Here is a 21294-nt window from a genome sequence, read left to right on the forward strand (position 1 = left end):
TTTCAGATCTTGTATGACTTAAAATGATGTGAAGCGTAAGATAATTCATGTAAGATCTTAAGTAAGATCAGGCATATACATCTTATCAGTGATATTGTAAGATAAGTCATGTAAGATCTTAATTAAGATCAGGCCTGTACATCTTATCAATGATATTGTAAGATAATTCATGTAAGATCTTAAGTAAGATCAGGCATATACATCTTATCAGTGATATTGTAAGATAAGTCATGTAAGATCTTAATTAAGATCAGGCCTGTACATCTTATCAATGATATTGTAAGATAATTCATGTAAGATCTTAAGTAAGATCAGGCATATACATCTTATCAATGATATTGTAAGATAATTCATGTAAGATCTTAAGTAAGATCAGGCATATACATCTTATCAGTGATATTGTAAGATAAGTCATGTAAGATCTTAAGTAAGATCATGCCTGTATATAGTAGCTAAGATTGATCCAAATAAGATCTTATAAGGTTGTTCTTAATTCTTATCTCACCTTACTTTATCTGATCAGATAATACAAGATCTTAGTAAGATTTTTTTGCTGGGCACTACCTGTCCTTAATACATGTACAGTGTAGCCTCTTTATTAAGGACACCATTGGGCCCACACTACCTGTCCTTAATACATGTACAGTGTAGCCTCTTTATTAAGGACACCATTGGGCCCACACTACCTGTCCTTAATACATGTACAGTGTAGCCTCTTTATTAAGGACACCATTGGGCCCACACTACCTGTCCTTAATACATGTACAGTGTAGCCTCTTTATTAAGGACACCATTGGGCCCACACTACCTGTCCTTAATACATGTACAGTGTAGCCTCTTTATTAAGGACACCATTGGGCCCACACTACCTGTCCTTAATACATGTACAGTGTAGCCTCTTTATTAAGGACACCATTGGGCCCACACTACCTGTCCTTAATACAGAGGTGACCTCATTTCAGAGGTACTTTTGTATAGGTTTGTACCAATTATGAGGGTATACGTGTCCTTATTATAAAGGTTGCATGAGAAATGGTCAACTTTGAACTGCTCATAAACGTTACAAGTACTTCTAATTTAATATTTTGTGTTTTTGATTACTCATTTATTGCATTATAGGCATGTGATTGTTTGCAGCTGTTTGTTTATTTACATTAATTTGTGTATTTATTTATGTTTGCTGAAAAAAACAAATAAGCTAAGCCTTTTGTTTACACATGCAGGAGTCAACAAAAACAATAAAATTATCCTCATCAATACGCCACACAATACCAGCTGTACCTAATTCATAATTGCCTGTATCCCATGGTACCCATACTCCTCAATATGTTACATAAAGCAGCTGTTTATTGTCTTACCAGTTGTAAGTGGGTTATATGATGCTTCCACCAGAGGTATGGTTTGAGGGCGGGGCCTAAAGCGCTGAGAGCGTAGTAACTGTACATGACAACATGTACTAAACAATTGATCCATGCTCCTAAAACAGCTGCAAGGAAAGGAAAAGGACATTATGGTTAAGTCCGACCTCTTTTCCCCTCTCCTTACATTGTCCACCTGCTACCCACTTGACTCCAATCCACCAGAGGAAGAACATGCTGGCATGATGATAGACATGAAGGAATGTGACTTGGTCATTTTTTTTCCTGAGAATGAAAAACAGCTACAAAGAGAAAGAGAAACAACCTCAGTGAGTGAGTAGGTGGACATTGTATAATGTAAACTGTAACACAAAAAGAGTGGGCCACTTCTCACTGACTGACTGTGGTCGAGTGTATAATTAAATTCCAGGGCATTATTACCAGCTGCTATGAGGAAATATATACGTGTACTTACTGTGTCAGAAAACTCAATGAACTTTGAGAAATAATACCACCATATGGCATTAGCAATCTGTGAGGAGAGAGAGGGAGGGGGGAAGAAATAATATAAATGTACATGCATACATGAATGGTCCTTACTCTTAGTTGTGCTGGATGGTAGGAGTATCTCATTGGTGTACATATGAAGTTGTATCCAGCATCAATCATGCCGAATGTCATCTGGAGAAAAGAGGAAAGTCAAGGGAGAATTGTGGTCATTAATCGTAGGCATTTTTAACATTTTTCTTTCATTTAAGTTAACAACGTAATTAATTTGTGTTTTCCTAGATTCTTTGATTGCTAAATTTCTCAAAATTAGCACATGCTAATTACGTTAAAACCAGGCCACAAAATTAGACACGATTTAACAATACCAAAAATACATGTACATGTACATGTACACATGTACCTCCCAAAGCATCCAAAAGTTCAATACAACAATAAATGCATTGAAGACAAAAAGGAGAGCCTTCATGTCAAAGGGGGCCCTATTCTTCATGATTTTAGGGCCTGAGTAGACCATGCCAAGGTATAATATAATGAGACATAATGTGGGCAGAGGAGATCCCATCCATAACCATTCTGACACCCTGGGGTCTACAGAAAATAGAAGAGTAATAGTTATTAATAATTATTAATTATTAATTATTAATAATTATTAATAATTAATAATTATTAATAATTAATAATTATTAATTATTAATTATTAATAATTATTAATAATTAATAATTATTAATAATTAATAATTAGGTTCTTTTAGGTTGCATGTACTATAGTATAGGAACTTTGACCTGATTTTTGAGGAGCTTTAAAAATTCATTTTAAAAATGCAAATTTGATCGGAATCAGCTCAAACTTCATACACAACATAAGTACATGTATATGTATCAGAAAATACTATAAATATAAAAAATTCTCTACTTTTCATTTTTGGTTAAACTTGGCCAAAGTGCCTGTACTATAGTACAGGGATATTTTCAGAAATTGGGCCATTTGAAGAAATGGCTATAACTTTAAAAGTTTAAGTTGAAATCGGCTCAAACTTTCTACACAACATAAGTACATCAATATGTATCAGAAAATGTAATAAAAATTGGGGGTGATTTTGGAGCCATTTTTTGGAAAAAACCGTGGGCTATAGCCTTGGGTATTTTTCAAAATTTTGGCATTTTAATAAAATGGCCATAACTTGAAAAATTGAAGTCGGAATCAGCTCAAACTTTCTACACAGCATAAGGACATCAATATGTATCAGAAAAAGTAATAAAAATTTGGGGTGATTTTGGAGCCATTTTTTAGAAAAAACCATGGGCTATAGCCTTGGGTATTTTTCAAAATTTTGGCATTTTAATAAAATGGCCGTATAACTTGAAAAATTGAAGTTGGAATCAGCTCAAACTTTCTACACAGCATAAGTACATCAATATGCATCAGAAAATGTAATAAAAATTGGAGGTGATTTCGGAGCCATTTTTTGGAAAAAACCATGGGCTATAGTACAGGGATTTTTTCAGAATTTTAACGTTTTCTTAAAATGGCTGTAACTTTAAAAATTAAAGTCGGAATCAGCTCAAACTTTCTACATAGCATAAGGACATCAATATGTATCAGAAAACGTAATAAAAATTTGGGGTGATTTTGGAGCCATTTTTTAGAAAAAACCATGGGCTATAGCCTTGGGTATTTTTCAAAATTTGGAGTTTTCTTAAATTTGCTGTAACTTAAAAAATTGAAGTCAGATTCAGCTCAAACTTTATACGCAACATAAGTACATGTATATGCATTAGAAAGTGTTATAAAAATGAAGAATTCTTTACTTTTCATTTTTAGCAAAATTTGGCCGAAGACCATGTACTGTAGTACAGTCTTTGGATCAATTTTGAGGATCAATTTTGATCAGAATCAGCTCAAAGTTAATGATTTACATAATCACTTTGAATTTGATTGAGAGCAAATGAAGTTCAAATGCAAACTCCAGACAAATGAACACATAACAGGACTAACCACTGCTCTCAATGACGTCTTTATAAAAACCCTTTGGGTCATCAAAAACCCTCATCAGCTTTCCAAGCTCATCTCTCAGTGAAGTGCTAGCAGCCATTTAATAATATCACAGGAACTGGAGGAGGGCAGAGAGAGGGGGTATATTGCTGTCTCTTTGTATTTTAACTTCTTCTTTCTCTTGCTCTAGCTCAGGGTCATAAATTTCAGTCTAAAAGTCAGCCCACTTCTCCTCACTCAAGCTGTCTCAGGAGACACTGATAAGCTCTCATGAATATAATTCAAGCCCTCACACCTTCCACTATAGATTGTATTAGAGTAAATTTGGGTGGGGCTCATGTATGCATGTACATGTACAGTGTAACCTCTTTATTAAGGACTCCATTGGGCCCACACTACCTGTCCTTAATACATGTACAGTGTAACCTCTTTATTAAGGACACCATTGGGCCCACACTACCTGTCCTTAATACATGTACAGTGTATCCTCTTTATTAAGGACACCATTGGGCCCACACTACCTGTCCTTAATACATGTACAGTGTAATCTCTTTATTAAGGACACCATTGGGCCCACACTACCTGTCCTTAATACATGTACAGTGTAACCTCTTTATTAAGGACACCATTGGGCCCACACTACCTGTCCTTAATACATGTACAGTGTAATCTCTTTATTAAGGACACCATTGGGCCCACACTACCTGTCCTTAATACAGAGGTGTCCTCATTTCAGAGGTACTTTCGTACTAATTAGGATGATTACAAAATGTCTTCATGTAGGTAATAATCAATGTTATAATGAATATAAATACAAAATGTTTCATAAATCATCTCATGTTATGTGTAGTAAGGCTAACCTCTCATGACATCACATTACATCATATGACATCATTAACTACAATATATTTTAGTTTGTGAGGTAGAGTTGAAGTGATTAGAATGGAAGGTGTGGTCCTCTTTGCTGTTATTGTCACAATGGAGCTGCAATAAATGAGGACACTGCAATAACAATGTTTTTATTTTGTAAGATGCCAAATTCCAACCGCTAAAAAAAGAGAGAGGAGAAGGAGAGAGAGAGAGAGGTTTTATGAACCAAAAACAACTATAAAGTAGCAGCTGCTGTTAATAAACTGCATGTACATATTACGTAAGCAAAGCGAGACAATGTACATGTACATCTATTTATATAATCACAAAAGAGCTGTATGGCACCTAAATTAGGCTGACAGCTGCAAGCTAACTTTTTAGGATTTTCCATCAGCTAAGAATTTTAGCATAAGGACAGTGTTGCATTGATTTACCTTAGGTTCATCTTCTCCAGGTTAGGAAAGAGTTGTGGTAATATTTCCCTAGCCTCCTCTCTCTTGCTTACAAGTCTGGAGCAGTGAGACAGAGACAACTCTTTTAGAGTGTCCCTAGCTACTGAACTGAGATAATACAATCCTTCAATAGAGACGTCTTGATTGTAGGATAAGTCGAGAGACTTTAAAAATGGACTAGATATATATTTTAGTGTCTCGTTAGAACAAAAATTACCTTTAAAAAAAGAGAACATAAATATTCATTAAAGGATTAGAATAAAAGATATAAAGAAAAGACACAAACCAAAAAAGGATTATACAAAACATGCTCTGTGTGTACATGTACATGCATTACGAGTTAATAAGTGTTGTGACTAGTCTCATTAGTAGAAGCTCAATAATTCATAGCGTAGTCTTACAAATCATTTCAAGGCTATTAGCACTTTTCAAATATACTCTAGATATAATAATATGCTAAAGCTGTGCCGACCAATGCAACAGTATGGCTCATTACTATTATTAAGATAACGGCCAAGTGAGTATTCCAAATAAGGAATGTACTATTGAGTAGATTAGAGTACACTGGTTGAATGACACTGGACAATGGTGCTACTAATGGAGCGAATCCACAATAATGGACACACACACAATAATGGTGGGGGAGACAAGAACAATAATAGGAATTTTGTTTAGTTATGTACACACAATTATTAACGTAAGCTAAGCAAGAGAGAGAGAGAGGGAAAGAGAGAGAAAGATGCACCTGCTAGATTGATTGATGTGAGATTGGTCAACTGTGAAAGAACATTAGACAATTGAACATGTTCCTGCTTGCAAAAGAATAAATTAAGAGACTCTAGACCACGAAACCATGATGGGAACTTGCACCAAGACCCGTTAAACGAGGTCCTTATAAGACTCACGTCCTTTAGACAAGGAGCAAGGTTTCTGGGAGTTTTTTCCTCGGCTATGAATGAGTAATAGAAGACACAGTTCTTAATAACTAGTTTCTTTAATTGCGGGAAATGCGATATGAGGTTATTTGTGGTGACGGCTTTTAGTGAGCCACAAGTATCAAGAGAGAGGAGTGAGAGTGTTGGGTGAGAGAGGAACCTGGTGTCATCAAAGTGAGCTATATCAACCACACCCACCAACGAGAGGCTCTCTAAATGCGGCAGGTCCTTCAGAACAAGGTGCCCCATAATCTCTATTGAAGTAGATGTGTACAAGCATTTTAAGAAATCCAGTTTGAGCTCCGTAAGGTTCTTAAAATTGAGGACATGTTTGAAGATTTTTGAGTCTAGCTTTCCACCGCAGTCAATGTGGAGTGCAGTGAGATGGAGAGCAGTTGAAGAGAGGAGGAGGAGGTCACTGCCCAGTCTGTTCTGATCCGATAAAGTGTATCCTTGGAGCTTCACTTTATGCAAAAAACGAGACCTCATCACCTCCCAGAAATGAGGAGGGAGCTTGAATAGGTTGGGCTTTAAGGTCATCCAGTTTGAGGACCAGAGAGAGGGAACGTGAGCAGCTTCAGACCACCTCCTGCAGACCAGGTAGATCCTAGGTCTCTCTCTCGCTGGAAGGAAAGCAGCAATAGTCACTACCAGCTCTAGCGGGAGCTCAGACCATCTCGCAAGAGAATGGAGAGAGGAGAGAGAGACTTGCTCCTGTTGCTTCTGCTGTCTCTCCTTTGCCAGGGCTAAGAGAGATGGCTGGGAGCGAAATGAAGCAGAGAACCGTGCTCTCTTTTCACGAGACATGTTGCTGCTTTAGCCACACCTCCTTTGAATTATTGTGGGTGTATTCTAATCCACACCACGCCCCTTTATTAAGGCGTGGTTCGTTATTAAAACAAAATGGCGTCTGATTAGGAGGCATAGTTTAAACTATCATGGAACTGGAGGTAGAAGACTGGGTCGAGGAAGAGATTGAAAAAGAGCTGGAAAAGATCAGCCTTGAGGATCTGGAGGGATCCGAGGAAGAGGAAGACAAAGAAAATGTCAAAAGCAACTCAAATCTGAGATCAGAGGTTTGAAATTTTGAATTATGATTACATTTTTTAATCGTTGCTGTTAGGATTTTTCTCCAATTCTATCAGTCCAGTCCCTTCAGCGTTACGTTGCCCTCAGGACTTCACTGACCAAAGGGCTACAGAGCGAGCTGGATCTTCTAATTAAAGAGCATGGTACTACTATTATTGTGTGGGTGTGGTTCATTATGTATTTAAATCTTTAGATGTCTCCAGTAATATATTACTCCAGTCTCCGCCTCTTTCCCCGCCCCTTTCTAATACTGATGTTACTACAGCTTGCAATGGAGTCAAACAAGAAGCAATTGAAGATGTTGAAATTAATAATAAGATAAAAGAGACAGAGGTATGATGTCATTTAAAAAGACAATTTCCTACTACCTCAGGGCCTGTGGGCATTCATTTCTACATATACGTACCCATACATGTACATTGTACAAGTATAATTTAGCGTTTTAGCGGAAGCGAATTAAAGCAGCAGCTGCTAATAATAGTTATTATGTCTTTGCGTAAACAAGAGATAGGCAAGATCTGTAACAAGATAACAACAGTAGATAGGGTGAGCTTACTATTAGTGATTGTTCTTGAATGGAAAGATTGAGCTTCTTGAGTAGTGCTATGCTGTTGAATGGGAGCTTTACCATTGAGTTTCTTCCTGTTTTTGCTAATATTGCATTTAAATCAGGGTACCCTTGAAAACGCTGAAATTAAGAGTGCAATTAATACCCACCCACCCCAAAGGTATTTCATGTATTTTATATTATTAAAGGTCAAGATAAGGTCACTAGTGGAAGAAAGAAGAAGATTAGAAATTGAAGAGGAAGAAGTGAGAAAAAATGTAAAGCCAAACACATCCCAAGAATATTTGCACAATGCACACCAACTTGAGAAGAAGTGCCTTAAAGTGTATATACAAGCAGAGTGTATGAATCATGTGTTTATGGTTGTTCTGTATTCCTATGTCTGATTTAGTTTCTGAGTATGAAAGAGAAAGAAGAAAGATCAGTTATCTTGATACAAGCTTACTGGAGAGGATATAGGTACATTGGTTATTGGTTACTGGTTATTAGTTACTGGTCTAATCTGTTCCACAGGGTACGGTCCCAACTGGTTCTACGAAAGAAACACTTGGAGACTCTAAGGTACTCATTCTGTGCTGCTTTAATTCAGTCGGCTTGGAGACGATTTGTTTTAAAGCAAAGGAAAGAAGCAGCAGAAAAGAAACGAAGAGAAGAATTGGAGTCACTCGCTGCTAGAAGAATACAGGATTATTGGAAAGGACATAGGAGAAGAGCTTTAGCTCAAGCCATTTTATCAATTGGAAGGAAAGAGAAAGCAAGAAAAGTCTTGGAACAAATGAAAAGGAAAGAAAGAGAGGCAACAGCTGCTGGGAAGATCTTTACATGTTGGAAACGACACAAGCAAAGGAGAATAGCAATATTGGTAATGTCAGCTGGAAGGAGAGAGAAAGAGAGAAAAGAGAAGGAGAGAGCAGCTGGTGCTATAATACTGGAACAATGGAGACACTGGAGACGCAGACAACTAGCTAAAGGAATTCTTGAAATTGGAAGAAGAGAAATAGAGAGAAAACTTAAAGAGGAACAACAAAAGTATAATAATACGAACAAGGACGAGCAAAGGGACCTCACTAACCAGTCACATGACTTAATTAACCAGTCACATGCTCCGAATGGGCACTTCATTAACCAGTCACATGACCAAAAGACGCAGGAGGAGCTGGTACACATGGCTGTTTTTAGAGAGATAAGGTCCCAGGAAGAGACATATGCTCAGAATTCGAGAGAAAGGATGAACAGGATAATCGTTCATGAACAAGAAATGGAGTCCGTTGTCAAGACAACTCGTACCAGTCCTGATTATAAGTCTCGTCTTGAGTTTGCGTCAACTCCTCTCTCACCTCATGCGTGGGTGGGTGTGGTCAATGAAAGGTGTCATAAATGGCAGGAGGAGAGGAAGAGGCTACGGATCAGGAAAGCTCCACCCACTCCATTCCCTCCTACTTTATCATCCCAACCTCAAGCAACAAGGTTAACATTAATACATCTAATAAAAATGTGGAGTGATTTTGGACCATGGGCTATAGCCTTGGGTATTTTTCAGAATTTTGACATTTTCTTGAAATGGCCGTAACTTGAAAAATTTAAGTCGGAATCAGCTCAAACTTTCTACACAGCATAAGGACATCAATATGTATCAGAAAATTTAATAAAAATTGGGGGTGATTTCGGAGCCATTTTTTTGAAAAAACCATGGGCTATAGTACAGGGATTTTTTCGGAATTTTGCCCATTTTAAAAAATAATTATAACTTTAAAATTTAAAGTCGGAATCAGCTCAAACTTTCTACACAGCATAAGGACATCAATATGTATCAGAAAATTTAATGAAAATTGGGGGTGATTTCGGAGCCATTTTTTCGAAAAAACCATGGGCTATAGTACAGGGATTTTTTCGGAATTTTGCCCATTTTAAAAAATAATTATAACTTTAAAATTTAAAGTCGGAATCAGCTCAAACTTTCTACACAGCATAAGGCCATCAATATGTATCAGAAAATGTAATAAAATTTTGGGGTGATTTTGGAGCCTTTTAAAAAAACTATGGGCTATTACATGGCCTTTCATCAAATTTATCTGACATTAATTAATTAATTAATTATTATATTTTATAGATCCCTTTCTGATGTACAGTTACTTGCTACTTCTCCGAAAGGAACAAAATTAGACGAGGTAATAATTAATAATTAAAAATAACGAGCCACACCTCCTTTATTTCCATATAAGGTAACTGTGGTTCACTTATACAGACTAAGGGGTGGGGCTTCGTTAGACCTGACGTCACTGTCTCGCTGTCCTAAATTACGTATTTTATCAATAATGAAATCACCTCTCATCGTTTTTAAAGACATTGGAGGGAGAGAGAAGAATAAAGATGGCTGCTCATTAAACATTGAAGAGCTATCTCTATCAGTGAGTTAATTAATTGACAGACTATGAATATCAATGAGGCCACACCCACATTTAATTACCACTTTTCAGTCCAACAGGTTGGAGTATATTGATTTTGCTGACTTGGCAGAGCTAAGGTTTCTCGATTTAAGCGACAACCACCTCTCGTCTATTCACGGTCTCCAAACGTGTAAAAACCTTTTAGAACTCAATCTTGACGAGAACAGAATTGCCAGAATAGGTAGCAATCAAAGACCTCTTTAAATTTTTCTATCTACATGTACATATGTAGGTGGTCTTGAGGGGTGTGGCTTACTTCAAAAGCTAACCATAAATGGAAATTTAATCATTAACAGTGCGGTAAGGAACGTTTGTTTTATAATAATTATTGATTTTTGTATTAATTAGGGCGTGGCTTCGTTGCCAAGGTTACAGCATTTGTCACTGTCTGAGAATCATTTACCAGTGGTGGTCGGTTTGGAGGCATGTCCTTTACTGCAATTCATTAACCTCCAACAGAATAATCTTCAAGAAGTAAACAATGCAATTATTTATTTAATTAATTAATTATTTATTTATTTATTTATTTATTTATTTATTTATTTAGTGTGTCCCTTTTTCTAATCATGTTCTATTGCGAGAGATTGATATTTCTGGTAACAGTTTATCTGATATGACATCAATTGAGGGGGCGTGGCTTCCTTCCCTACAGACTCTTAAAGTATCAAACAACTGGTAATGTACCACCAGCATATCGTATCATAAATCCTCACTCATGGTCTTTAGTATATCATCAATCAGTTCTTTAACATGCTGTATCATGTTAACAACTTTTGACATTAGAAACAATTCCTTATACAGTACGTGTGATGCATTGTCACAATAAATGCACTTGTAGTTCACTTTTTCAACTCTTTCTCTCTTTTTCAGATTTCCCTAGTTTTTTACAGTCCATAAGAGGTTGCTATTACCTCAAACACGTCCTACTTGACGGTAACCCGATCACTCATGAACCTAAATTCAAGTAATTGTATTCATGTGTGACTGTCATGTGCCTGTCATGTGACTATCATGTGCCTGTCATGTGACTATCATGTGCCTGTCATGTGACTGTCATGTGCTCATTTGTTAGGGCTCACCTCTTGAAGGCTCTTCCTCAGCTTCAGAAGCTGAATGATGTTGAACTGAAGCAAAGCAAGGTTAGCATGTATATTGATAGAATATTCAAATTTGGGGTATTTTGGGACCATTAAATGTGATAAAAATTTTGGGTGATTTTGGAGCCATTTATTGGAAAAACCATGGGCTACAGTACAGGGTATTTTCAGTATTATTTTACAACTCTTATTTCAGTCAATTTCTCTTATAGTCTTTCAATATTCCTAAAGAGATTCTCTCTAATCCTTTGATTTCATTAACTTTACGTCAACTAACTGAACAGGATGAACTAAAACAGAGACACGCCCACCAAATAGAGTAAGTGGGTGGGTGTGGTCAACCTCAAAATGGGTGTGGCTAACCATACATCCTCAGGTCAGTATCTCCGGATTCCGTTCCTACATCTCCTGATACTCTCACTCAAATACTGGATCTGAAAGTAAGTTCATCTTGTTTGCCGTGTACTACAGCAACACTTTTAGGCCTCCCATTCCAGTGAATGTCATGAACTTCTTGCTAGACATTACAAGGAACATGTCCAATTTAATGGAAGATATTCTCTCTCTCCTCCAGTGGATAGAACACTAATAGCAAAACAGATTTCTGCTGCTGTACTTATTCAGAGTCAATGGCGAGGACAGCGAGAGAGAATGAGATACGTTAAGACTCTAAAGTTTATCATTTTAATTCAATCTTTAATGAGAGGGGCACTGACTAGAAGATACTTGAAACAAGAGCAAGAGAAGGAGGAGAGAGAGAGGAGGAGGAGGGAGGGAGCAGCTGTGTTGATACAGTCGGTGTATCGCGGTCATAAGCTGAGGAAGAAGCTCAAAGAACTGTTAAGTTCTAATTCATTTTTTGAAAAAGAGGAAGAAGTGGAAATTGATGATGTAAGTATATGATAATAAAACTTTTACTGATGAAAATAATGCATTTAAATGTTGCATGATGTGCATATACGTAATATAATCGTCAGAAACACTATTCATTATTATTATTATTATTATTTTAGTTCTTATTGTCTCAAGTTCCGTTGGAGTCTGAGGATCTTTTAAGACCTTTCAGTCCAACTGAAGAAGACATTGACAAACTTTTAAAACCATCCACTCCGTCTCCACGGAAACAGCAACAACATCGCCAAGTCAGCATTCCTAGGTTTACCCTCCCTGGGGCCGTACAAGAAGAAGTGACACTAGAAGAGGAGGAGGAGGGAAGGAAAGGGGTGGGGCTATGTAGGCGTGGCTCAGGGCCAAGAGATGGTGAAGGTTTGAATTCATCCAATCGGGCAAAGCAACAAAAAATAATTGATGAATGGTAAGGAATGTGATGACTTTAATTGAGGTTATGCTATTGGTGGTACCTTAGGGGGTTTTCAAGTAACGTAACAGCAGGCCTAATGCTAAGAAGAGCCGGCCGGCACCAGAAACTGAAGCAGGTCTCACACCAGAGGCTCCGGCTACAAGATCCCACTGAGAGACTTAATAACTTTAGAAAAAGAAATAGTCAAAATTCATCTTTTCTGTTACCCTATTCAGAAAGAAGCAGCTGCTACAGTGAGGTGACATCACCAGAGAAGAAACAAGATCAACCTGACACCACTGGATATCAGTGAGACTGTGATTGTTTATTTATTTATTTATTTGTTTGTTTTTTTTTTGTTAAAGGTGGAGTCATCACAAAAGGGTAGTCCACCAAGAACTACTAGTCCCTCCTCCTCCTCCTATAAAAATGGCGTCACCTGCTGCTACCTCTCTCTCATCCCTTCCTCAAATGGATTTACACATATTAGTGGGACACACACCAAGACTGGTGGTAAGGACAAGTATATATACACTGGTATGTTAATAATCTTTCATCTCTCAAGACATCAAAGGCCCAGAACGATCTAGTCAGACATTCCAAGTCAATACAGGAAGCTTGGGACAAATGAGACTGCACACGTGAACGCACGTGGTTAATTAACTGACGTCATAATTATTTTAATGATATTCATATTCACGTGTTTGTTATTGGAGGTGTGGCTAGCAGCTGATGCCGTGCCTTAGTGATGGGCGAATCCAGAAATTTGCATTCGATTCCGATTCTGAATACTTCTGAGACTGGAATCGATGGAATCGAATACCGATTCCGAGACTACATCTGCGCATGCGCAAAGCCACGTGGTATCAATTAAAGCAATAATTAAGGTATTAACTACTGGTTTTAAAACTATTATTAATATTAAAAGGTGTGGTTGGGTGTGGTTTAATTCGGAATCGTTTCAAACGATTCCTACTTCTCTTTCGATACGAGTACGATTCCATTCGGAATCGAAGGATCGAATACTCCGGACTCGGAATCGCCCATCACTACCGTGCCTAGAGAATGATGCAACTTTTGGTGAAGAAAGGGTTTTCGTCTCTCTTTTTCTTCTCAGTTGTATGAAAATGGCGTGTGCTAGTTACTTGAGGAGAAAGTTCCCGTTCAATAAGAAACAGGTCCGCGTTATAGCTGGACTTTTCATCTGTCTGGTAAAGTGTTAACGTTTAAAAAACTATTAGTATTATCTTGTTATTATTGTATCCGTGATATATAGTTCTCTAGTGCTTTCTCTATTACGATGTTGTTCCCTTTCCTTCCGTTCATGGTGGAATTTTTAATACCCTCACTGAACCCAACATCAGTAGGTAAGTAGTGGGTGAAAGGTGACCTTACATTCAGCATAATTTTATACACTCCCTCCCTCTCTCTCCTCCAGGTACTTATGCTGGTTTTATTGCATCGTCAATGTTTGCTGGAAGATTCTTTGGAAGGTTAGAAATAAAATTAATACATTTAATACTCTCTCTTAGTTACATATGGGGCCTTATTGCTGATGGGTGGGGCAAGAGGCGTGTCATAATCCTCAGTGAACTCTTACTCGGACTCACGTCAATGTTCTTTGGTTTTAGTGTCAATATATACATGGCCTGCGTCTTGAGGTTTCTTGTAGGACTCTCCAACGGTCAGTACCAGATCACATGACAATCACATGACCTCTAGTGTAGGTATTATTGGTACAGCAAAGGCTGCACTGAGTGAAGTAACAACTAATAAGACACAGCCGCTGGGACTGGCAATATTGACCTCATCTTTTGGTATCGGAATAGTAATAGGACCAGCTGTTTCTGGAGCTATAGCTGACCCGATCAACCAGTATAACTTGACTATTAACAGTTAGTAATTTACTATTTTTTAGAATAGTTATTAATAGTTATTAATAATGTTACTATTTTTAGATGCGGTCATTAATGATTGGTTGACCAGATTTCCCTACAGTCTTCCGTGTATAGTGAATCTATTTCTGTGTCTTATTTCTGTTGTTGCTGCCATCTGTCTCATACCAAATACACTGTAAGTTTATGCATTAAAGCTGCTTCAAAACTGGGCCAAAGTCCCTGTACTGTAGTACACGGACTTTGGTCAAATTTCAACAAAATGAAAAGTAGAAAATTCTCAATTTTTATAACTTTATCTGATGCATGTACATGTACTTATGTTGTGTAAAAAGTTTGAGCTGATTCCGATCAAGTTTGGATTTTTTACGAATTTTTAAAGTTGCTCCAAAATCAGGTCAAAGTCCCTGTACTATAGTACATGGTCTCGGGCCAAATTTTGCCAAAAATGAAAAGGAGAGAATTCTTCATTTTTATAACTTTATCTGATGCATATACATGTACTTATGTTGTGTAAAAAGCTTGAGCTGATTCCAATCAAGTTTGGATTTTTTATGAATTTTTAAAGTTCTCAACTTCTCCTTTAGATCTGATGCTGTTGTACGAGAGAAAGATGAAAGCTCTGACTATCACTCGTCAAGTGTTCCTTCACTTGATGAGGAACAGCAGGAGCAAAAGGAAGAGGGAGAGGGAGAAGGTCAAGCTGCTCATCATGATACCCTTTCAATTGACAGTGGGTTGGATGAGCAGCAAAGAGATCTCATAAATCACGAAGAGACTGAAAAGACTAATATCACAGAAACTGAAGATAGAATTGGCATTGAATATAAAAATACTTTTAAAAGGAAAGCCTCCTATGTATTAAGTATCATACCAGGCCGTAGAAACTCTGCATCACTTCAATTTGTGAAATTACCAGTTGCTAAACGACAGCCTTTAGCTAATAATAATAATGGAGTGATACATGAAGATCAAGAAGAAATAGAAATGAAAGAAATAGGAGGAGATGGTCACACTGAAGATGGTCATATTGAAGATAGTCTGATAATGAAGGAAAGAAGTCCTTTGTCAAGGAAAGAAAAAGCAAAAAATAAAATGATGTCTTTTAGAAAAGGTGTCACAATTGCCCTCAAGGACTTGAAAATGTTTATGAAGTAAGCTATTGTTGTTGTTTATTGTTGTTGTTTATTGTTGTTGTGAATAGGGATAGGAACACAAGACTAACTCTTCTTATATACTGTGCATTTTCATTTGTCATCATTGGATTTGATGAATTGTATTCACTGTGGTGCTCCACTTCAGTCTATTCAGGTCAGACATTAAAAAGATCATTTGCAATGAACTCACATGTATATATCTCATTTTGTAGGAGGAATAGGCTTCAATCTTCATGAGATTGGCATATCACTAAGTGTTGTGGGGGTAATCCTACTACCTTTCACATTCAGTTTCTTTCCATTGGTAAGTGCATGTTACTAGTACTAATAATTATGAATGTGTTCTGGTGTGTCATTATACATGTACATGTAGATGGAGAAGAAGCTAGGCTCTATTAGATCTTTCCAGATCATGGGTATAATGGAATTCTTTTTCATTGTCTTATTTCCTAGTCTACACTTCCTTGTACTGTTGAACAGGTAAATGATTGAAAGAGTTTTTTTACTGTTAAAAGCATCATTCAACCTACTATGTTTACATATTTGATTCTATTTATTTGTAAATTGTAACATCATCTTTATAATAATAACTGGTTTATTTCCTCTTTCTATAGTCGTGTGTATTTATGGCTAGTGATGGTTATTGTCCTCTTTATCATAAGGCTAGCCACTACAGCTGGTTTTGCCGCCACTTCTTTGTTTATTAATAATTCAGTGACTCCTGACAAGTTAGGAGCTATTAATGGACTAGCTGTATCATTAACATCATTGTTTAGGTATTGTAATGATTACTGATAATGTCTCTACCTCTCTCTTTCTCTCCAGGTGTATTTCTCCATTATTTGTTGGTACTATTTATTCAGCGTCTTTATCTAAAACTACCCAATCGATAGGCTTCCCAGTTGACTATCATCTGATATTTATAATTCTTGGTTTTATTTTACTCGTTGTTGTTCTTCTTACAACTTGTCTCCCTAGCTCTATTAACAGGATCAAGATTAGAGAAACAAGACTATGATTAAGAGGAATCTACTACTCTGGATAATAATTTTATTTATCATGTATTTATTCATTCATTATGATTCGTTATGATTACACTTAATACACTGTCCAGCTGCAGTTGGTGAATGTGTTAGGGTGTGGCTCGCTTTGCAATAGTTAATTTGTTTATAGTTCAACAGAGAGTGAGAGAACAGCAACAAACTTTGTAGCGGCACACTCAAACTGACCTTTTAGTCTGGCTATTGCGTCAGTTATGGCTCAAATGTGCAGAAAGTGGATAAAAAGAGAGAAGTTTGTTGGTTTCCCGAAAAGAGAGAACCTAGAGATTGTAGAAGAGAGTCTCCCTCCGCTGGAAGATGGTGGTAAGGAAGGAAAGGAGAAGAGAATGCCCTCGTAGAGTTGTGAGAAAGGCGGAAAAAGTGGATTTAAGCAGGGTTGTAGATAGTTTTAACTTTTTTTATTGAACAGAGATTCTCCTGGAAGCTGTTTACCTCTCAGTTGATCCATACATGAGATATGGTCGGGTTTACAACAGGAAAGATAAAGACAGAGATGACATAGGCCTTGAAATGCCTGGTACACAAATTGCAAGGCAAGTATTTAAGTGTTGCATGTTCACACTAACATTGTGCATGGTGTGTTACCCAACAGGGTAATTCAATCAAAGAATCCCAAGTATGACGTTAATGATCTTGTGCTAGCTTATTCTGGGTGGGTGACTCACAGCATATCAAATGGTGAAAAGGGTATTCATAAAGTACCAGTCAATGGCTCACTCCCTCCTTCAACTCGTCTTGGAATAATTGGAATGCCAGGGTAAGATACACAGTAGATTACTGGTACCTTCTTGGTTTAACTGCATTCACATACATTATGCAGTGCAACAGCTTATTTTGGTTTGCTTGATATATGCAAGCCCATCAAAGAAGGCGAGACATTACTAGTGAATGCTGCTGCTGGAGCTGTTGGATCTGCTGTTGGTCAAATTGGAAAGATCAAAGGAATGAGAGTTGTGGGTTTTGCCGGCTCTGATGAGAAAGTAACCTACCTCAAGAGCCTGGGGTTTGATGCAGCATACAATTACAAGACAGTACCCTCACTGGAGGCAGCCATTAAAGAATCCTGTCCTAATGGAGTTGATGTCTTCTTTGATAATGTAAGCCACCAATAACTAATGACTGTATATATGTGCCCTTGATATAGGTTGGTGGAGATTTCTTTGGTACTGTACTCCCACTAATGAATAAAAAGGGACGTGTAGCCATTTGTGGGGCCATTGCTGAATATAATAGAAAAGAGCCTTTGAGTCAAACTTGTAAGCAGATCATTATCATGGTACAATACTTACAAACAAAACTGTTCAGGTCCTATTAATCATCTCATCTTAAGAAAGCAATTGAATGTTAGAGGATTCATCATTCTTGATTGGGTGGATGATTGGGACAAGGCTTTCAGCAACATGATATTTTGGATACAAGATGTAAGTGTTATATTTTGGTGTACATGATGTGCTGCTTCTTTGTCATTTGCTCTTTTTTAGGGTGATCTTAAATATCGTGAAACTGTTTTTACAGGGTTTGATAAAATGTTTGATGCTTTTATGTCACTTTTTGAAGGAACAAACATTGGGAAAATCATTGTAAAAATCTAACCAACCACTTCAAAGCTGCTGTCATTTGGACTATAAAAATAATATATTCAATCACTAGAGAACAGATTTTATACAAGACTTTAATAGATTTTATGTATAATAAAAATAATAAATAATCAAGATGCAAAAAATTAGTGTGAAGGTGTGGCTATGGAAGTTTATTTGGGATCACGTTTTTGGTGTACATGCGGTTAATATACACGCAGCACATTTCATTTTTCTCTTCGGTGTCTTGTGGAAAGTTGGAAACTACAAAGCTAGCAACTGTCATGTCTGGAATCAAGGCTCGCAAATGGTTGAACAAGAAACCCTTTCAGGGTCTTCCTAAAAGGGATGATTTTGAAATCGTTGAAGAAGAGCTCCCTGCAATGAAAGATGGAGGTAGCTAAGACTTGCAGAATGTGCATTTTATAATAATTATCATTGCAGAATTTATTGCTGAAGCTCAATTCTTAACTGTTGATCCTTACTTAAGGTGCTATATCTAATTATGTTTGATTAATAATTTTATTTAATTATCAACTTTAATAGGATTACAGCACTTGGCATTGTTGTACCTGGAAAACTGATGCCTGGCAGTCAAGTGGCAAAGTGTGTATAGTACCTAGATTAATTATAGTATTTTTATTGTATTTTTCTGTTTTTAAAGAGTGATACAATCAAAGAGCAAGGACTATTCAGTTGGTGATGTTGTTCTTGGTGAATTTGGTTGGTCGTCTCACAGCATTTCGGACGGTTCAAAGGTTTTCAAGTTAGACTCAAGCAGCCCAATACCTCACTCAACTGCACTGGGAGTGCTGGGAATGCCAGGGTAAGGAGGAAAAATCTAAATATATTTAATGAATGTAATTACTTTAATATATACAGTGCAACTGCTTACTTTGGTTTACGTGATATATGCCAACCTACCAAAGAAGGACAGACATTCTTAGTCAATGCTGCTGCTGGAGCTGTAGGTTCCATCATTGGACAGTTAGCAAAGTTAAAAGGAATGAAAGTTATCGGTTTTGCCGGCTCTGACGAGAAGATAGAGTACCTCAAGAGCCTAGGGTTTGATGTGGCATACAATTACAAGACAATACCTTCACTGGAGGCAGCCATTAAAGAATCCTGTCCTAATGGAGTTGATGTCTTCTTTGATAATGTAAGCCATGATGATAATTAAGAAGAATGCAGTTTATTATTTGTTTTTATAAAGGTTGGTGGGAAATTCCTTGAGACTGTGATCCCACAGATGAGTCCTACAGGACGTGTAGCAATCTGTGGGTCTATTTCTCAATATAACAATGAATCTGAAACAAAGAGCGGTAATAATGATCATATAATAATATCTATTATTTTTATTATTATTCAGATTTTAATATTCTCGGATATATTCAGATGAAGCAATTGAAAGTCCAGGCTTTCCTTGGTTGGAATTTCATGGATGAATGGCCAGTAGCTTTTAAAGAAATGGGACAGATGATACAAGATGTATATTAAACCATATTATTATTATTTTCATCTTTATTTTCATTTTTAGGGTAAACTGAAATATCGCGAGACAGTTTTTGAAGGATTTGACAGCATGTGTGACGCCTTTGTGTCCCTTTTCAGCAGCAACAACATTGGAAAGGTTGTTGTGAAAGTTTAGCAAGAAACCCAATGATAACTTTATAAGCTATAGCAGTAGTATAGTACAACACACTTTTTAATTTAGTCATAGTAATTAGTATTTTGCTAATTGGCACTATTCATTGTACAATGCATGGTTCATTGCTGAGGTGTGGCTGGCTATGATAGTAGCTTCAAGATATCATTGGTGACCTTGACCTTTGCAGCAAAGAAATATGTCGGGCGTTAAGGCACGCAGTTGGATCAAAGTAAAGGAGTTTGTGGGTCTTCCTAAGAGAGATGACTTTGAAATAGTCGAGAAAGAGCTGCCTGCTTTGAAAGATGGAGGTAAGCTAATGAAGTGAAGCTGAAGGAAATAGCCCTAACAATCACTGTTTATGCAATATGTAGAGTTTCTTGTCGAGGCACTTTGGAACACTGTTGATCCATACATGAGGTAAAAGATAACTTTAGCAATCAACAGAGGTGTTAATGAGCTATAAAAGACATGCTACATTAATTTGTATTTAAATTCTAAATTTTAGGACTAATGAGCTCTCAAATAAGGTAGGGTCTCCAATGGTAGGAGGACAAGTAGCAAAGTATGAATCATTAGATCACTCCAATCACTTTTAGAACAATAATACTTTTAGAGTTACGCAATCAAAGAATAAAGATTTTGCAGTAGGTGATGTTGTTGTTGGTCAATTTGGATGGACCAGTCACAGCATTTCTGATGGAGCAGGATCAATAATGAGTGCTGTAAAACTAGACCCAACTATACCACTCCCTCAATCAACTGCACTAGGAATACTAGGAATGCCAGGGTAAGAGAAACATCATATTATTAGTAAATCAGTACATGTATGCATGTACAGTGCAACGTCTTATTTTGGTTTGCTTGATATATGCAAGCCCATCAAAGAAGGAGAGACATTACTAGTGAATGCTGCTGCTGGAGCTGTTGGATCTGCTGTTGGTCAAATTGGAAAGATAAAAGGAATGAGAGTTGTGGGTTTTGCCGGCTCTGATGAGAAAGTTGCTTACCTCAAGAGCCTGGGGTTTGATGCAGCATATAATTACAAGACAGTACCCTCACTGGAGGCAGCCATTAAAGAATCCTGTCCTAATGGAGTTGATGTCTTCTTTGATAATGTAAGCCACCAATAACTAATGACTGTATATAAGTGTCCTTGATATAGGTTGGTGGAGATTTCTTTGATACTGTACTTAGACAAATGAATACATTTGGACGAGTGTCAGTCTGTGGAGCTATTTCACAGTATAATGCTTTGGAGCCTAGAAAAGGTTGAAGCTATTATCAAATGAATAATTAACTTTATTATTTTATACTATTTTTAAAGGGATTGATGTGTC

General features: G+C 37.1%; 6 protein-coding genes across 11 annotated transcripts in view; 5 read left to right on the forward strand and 1 right to left on the reverse strand.

Annotated features, from left to right (window-relative positions):
- LOC100638269 (elongation of very long chain fatty acids protein 4-like) overlaps positions 1-6959 on the reverse strand; it is an 11456-nt gene extending 4497 nt beyond the window's left edge. Inside the window, exons 1-9 of one of the 3 annotated variants that reach the window (XM_011407454.2) lie at positions 5929-6934; positions 5166-5400; positions 4722-4909; positions 3865-4162; positions 2269-2456; positions 1959-2039; positions 1834-1890; positions 1546-1660; positions 1359-1486 (exon numbers count right to left, since the gene is read on the reverse strand). In XM_011407454.2, the coding sequence (XP_011405756.2) occupies positions 1359-1486; positions 1546-1660; positions 1834-1890; positions 1959-2039; positions 2269-2456; positions 3865-3961 (666 nt within the window). In that variant the 5' untranslated portion in view covers positions 3962-4162; positions 4722-4909; positions 5166-5400; positions 5929-6934. Of the gene's footprint in view, positions 1-1358; positions 1487-1545; positions 1661-1833; positions 1891-1958; positions 2040-2268; positions 2457-3864; positions 4163-4614; positions 4910-5165; positions 5401-5928 lie in introns of those variants that run through there. The other 2 variants (XM_019999916.1, XM_019999915.1) reach the window with 2 other exon arrangements.
- A 35-nt stretch (positions 6960-6994) lies between these two features.
- On the forward strand, positions 6995-13318 carry LOC105313765 (leucine-rich repeat and IQ domain-containing protein 1-like). 2 transcript variants are annotated; one of them, XM_019999913.1, is made up of 22 exons: positions 6995-7194; positions 7242-7350; positions 7401-7540; positions 7964-8032; positions 8167-8234; positions 8289-9242; positions 9886-9943; positions 9998-10183; positions 10253-10403; positions 10455-10522; positions 10571-10696; positions 10770-10897; positions 10949-11022; positions 11093-11186; positions 11295-11361; positions 11532-11638; positions 11696-11759; positions 11803-12210; positions 12333-12634; positions 12686-12928; positions 12985-13132; positions 13185-13318. In XM_019999913.1, the coding sequence occupies exons 1-22, from the start codon at positions 7057-7059 to the stop codon at positions 13248-13250; spliced, it is 3768 nt and encodes a 1255-aa protein (XP_019855472.1). In that variant the 5' UTR covers positions 6995-7056; the 3' UTR covers positions 13251-13318. The 2 variants fall into 2 exon arrangements, with proteins under 2 accessions (XP_019855472.1, XP_019855473.1); XM_019999914.1 differs by having other exon boundaries at positions 7964-8020.
- Positions 13319-13677: 359 nt separating this feature from the next.
- On the forward strand, positions 13678-16784 carry LOC100637007 (protein ZINC INDUCED FACILITATOR-LIKE 1-like). The gene is made up of 12 exons (XM_003388593.3): positions 13678-13830; positions 13896-13986; positions 14058-14112; positions 14152-14303; positions 14347-14514; positions 14578-14692; positions 15102-15668; positions 15719-15825; positions 15884-15975; positions 16045-16151; positions 16286-16447; positions 16497-16784. Exons 1-12 carry the CDS (start codon positions 13741-13743, stop codon positions 16687-16689), a joined length of 1899 nt encoding a protein of 632 aa, XP_003388641.1. The 5' UTR covers positions 13678-13740; the 3' UTR covers positions 16690-16784.
- Positions 16785-16836: 52 nt separating this feature from the next.
- Positions 16837-18444, forward strand: LOC100638397 (prostaglandin reductase 1-like). The gene is made up of 7 exons (XM_003388604.2): positions 16837-17035; positions 17142-17265; positions 17325-17489; positions 17553-17829; positions 17877-17988; positions 18038-18153; positions 18214-18444. The coding sequence occupies exons 1-7, from the start codon at positions 16927-16929 to the stop codon at positions 18322-18324; spliced, it is 1014 nt and encodes a 337-aa protein (XP_003388652.1). The 5' UTR covers positions 16837-16926; the 3' UTR covers positions 18325-18444.
- A 63-nt stretch (positions 18445-18507) lies between these two features.
- LOC100637134 (prostaglandin reductase 1-like) lies at positions 18508-20065 on the forward strand. The gene is made up of 8 exons (XM_003388594.3): positions 18508-18705; positions 18754-18799; positions 18856-18915; positions 18974-19135; positions 19192-19468; positions 19523-19631; positions 19679-19797; positions 19847-20065. The coding sequence occupies exons 1-8, from the start codon at positions 18510-18512 to the stop codon at positions 19955-19957; spliced, it is 1080 nt and encodes a 359-aa protein (XP_003388642.1). The 5' UTR covers positions 18508-18509; the 3' UTR covers positions 19958-20065.
- Positions 20066-20125: 60 nt separating this feature from the next.
- The window catches only part of LOC100637260 (prostaglandin reductase 1-like), a 4220-nt gene continuing 3051 nt past the window's right edge, over positions 20126-21294 (forward strand). Inside the window, exons 1-6 of one of the 3 annotated variants that reach the window (XM_019999918.1) lie at positions 20126-20265; positions 20329-20374; positions 20463-20519; positions 20571-20744; positions 20796-21072; positions 21120-21225. In XM_019999918.1, the coding sequence (XP_019855477.1) occupies positions 20154-20265; positions 20329-20374; positions 20463-20519; positions 20571-20744; positions 20796-21072; positions 21120-21225 (772 nt within the window). In that variant the 5' untranslated portion in view covers positions 20126-20153. The remainder of the gene's footprint in view (positions 20266-20328; positions 20375-20462; positions 20520-20570; positions 20745-20795; positions 21073-21119; positions 21226-21294) is intronic. The other 2 variants (XM_019999920.1, XM_019999919.1) reach the window with 2 other exon arrangements.

The sequence above is a fragment of the Amphimedon queenslandica genome, unplaced genomic scaffold, assembly GCF_000090795.2.
Source record: "Amphimedon queenslandica unplaced genomic scaffold, v1.1 AMPQUscaffold_13228, whole genome shotgun sequence".
NCBI classification, from domain to species: Eukaryota; Metazoa; Porifera; class Demospongiae; order Haplosclerida; family Niphatidae; genus Amphimedon; species Amphimedon queenslandica.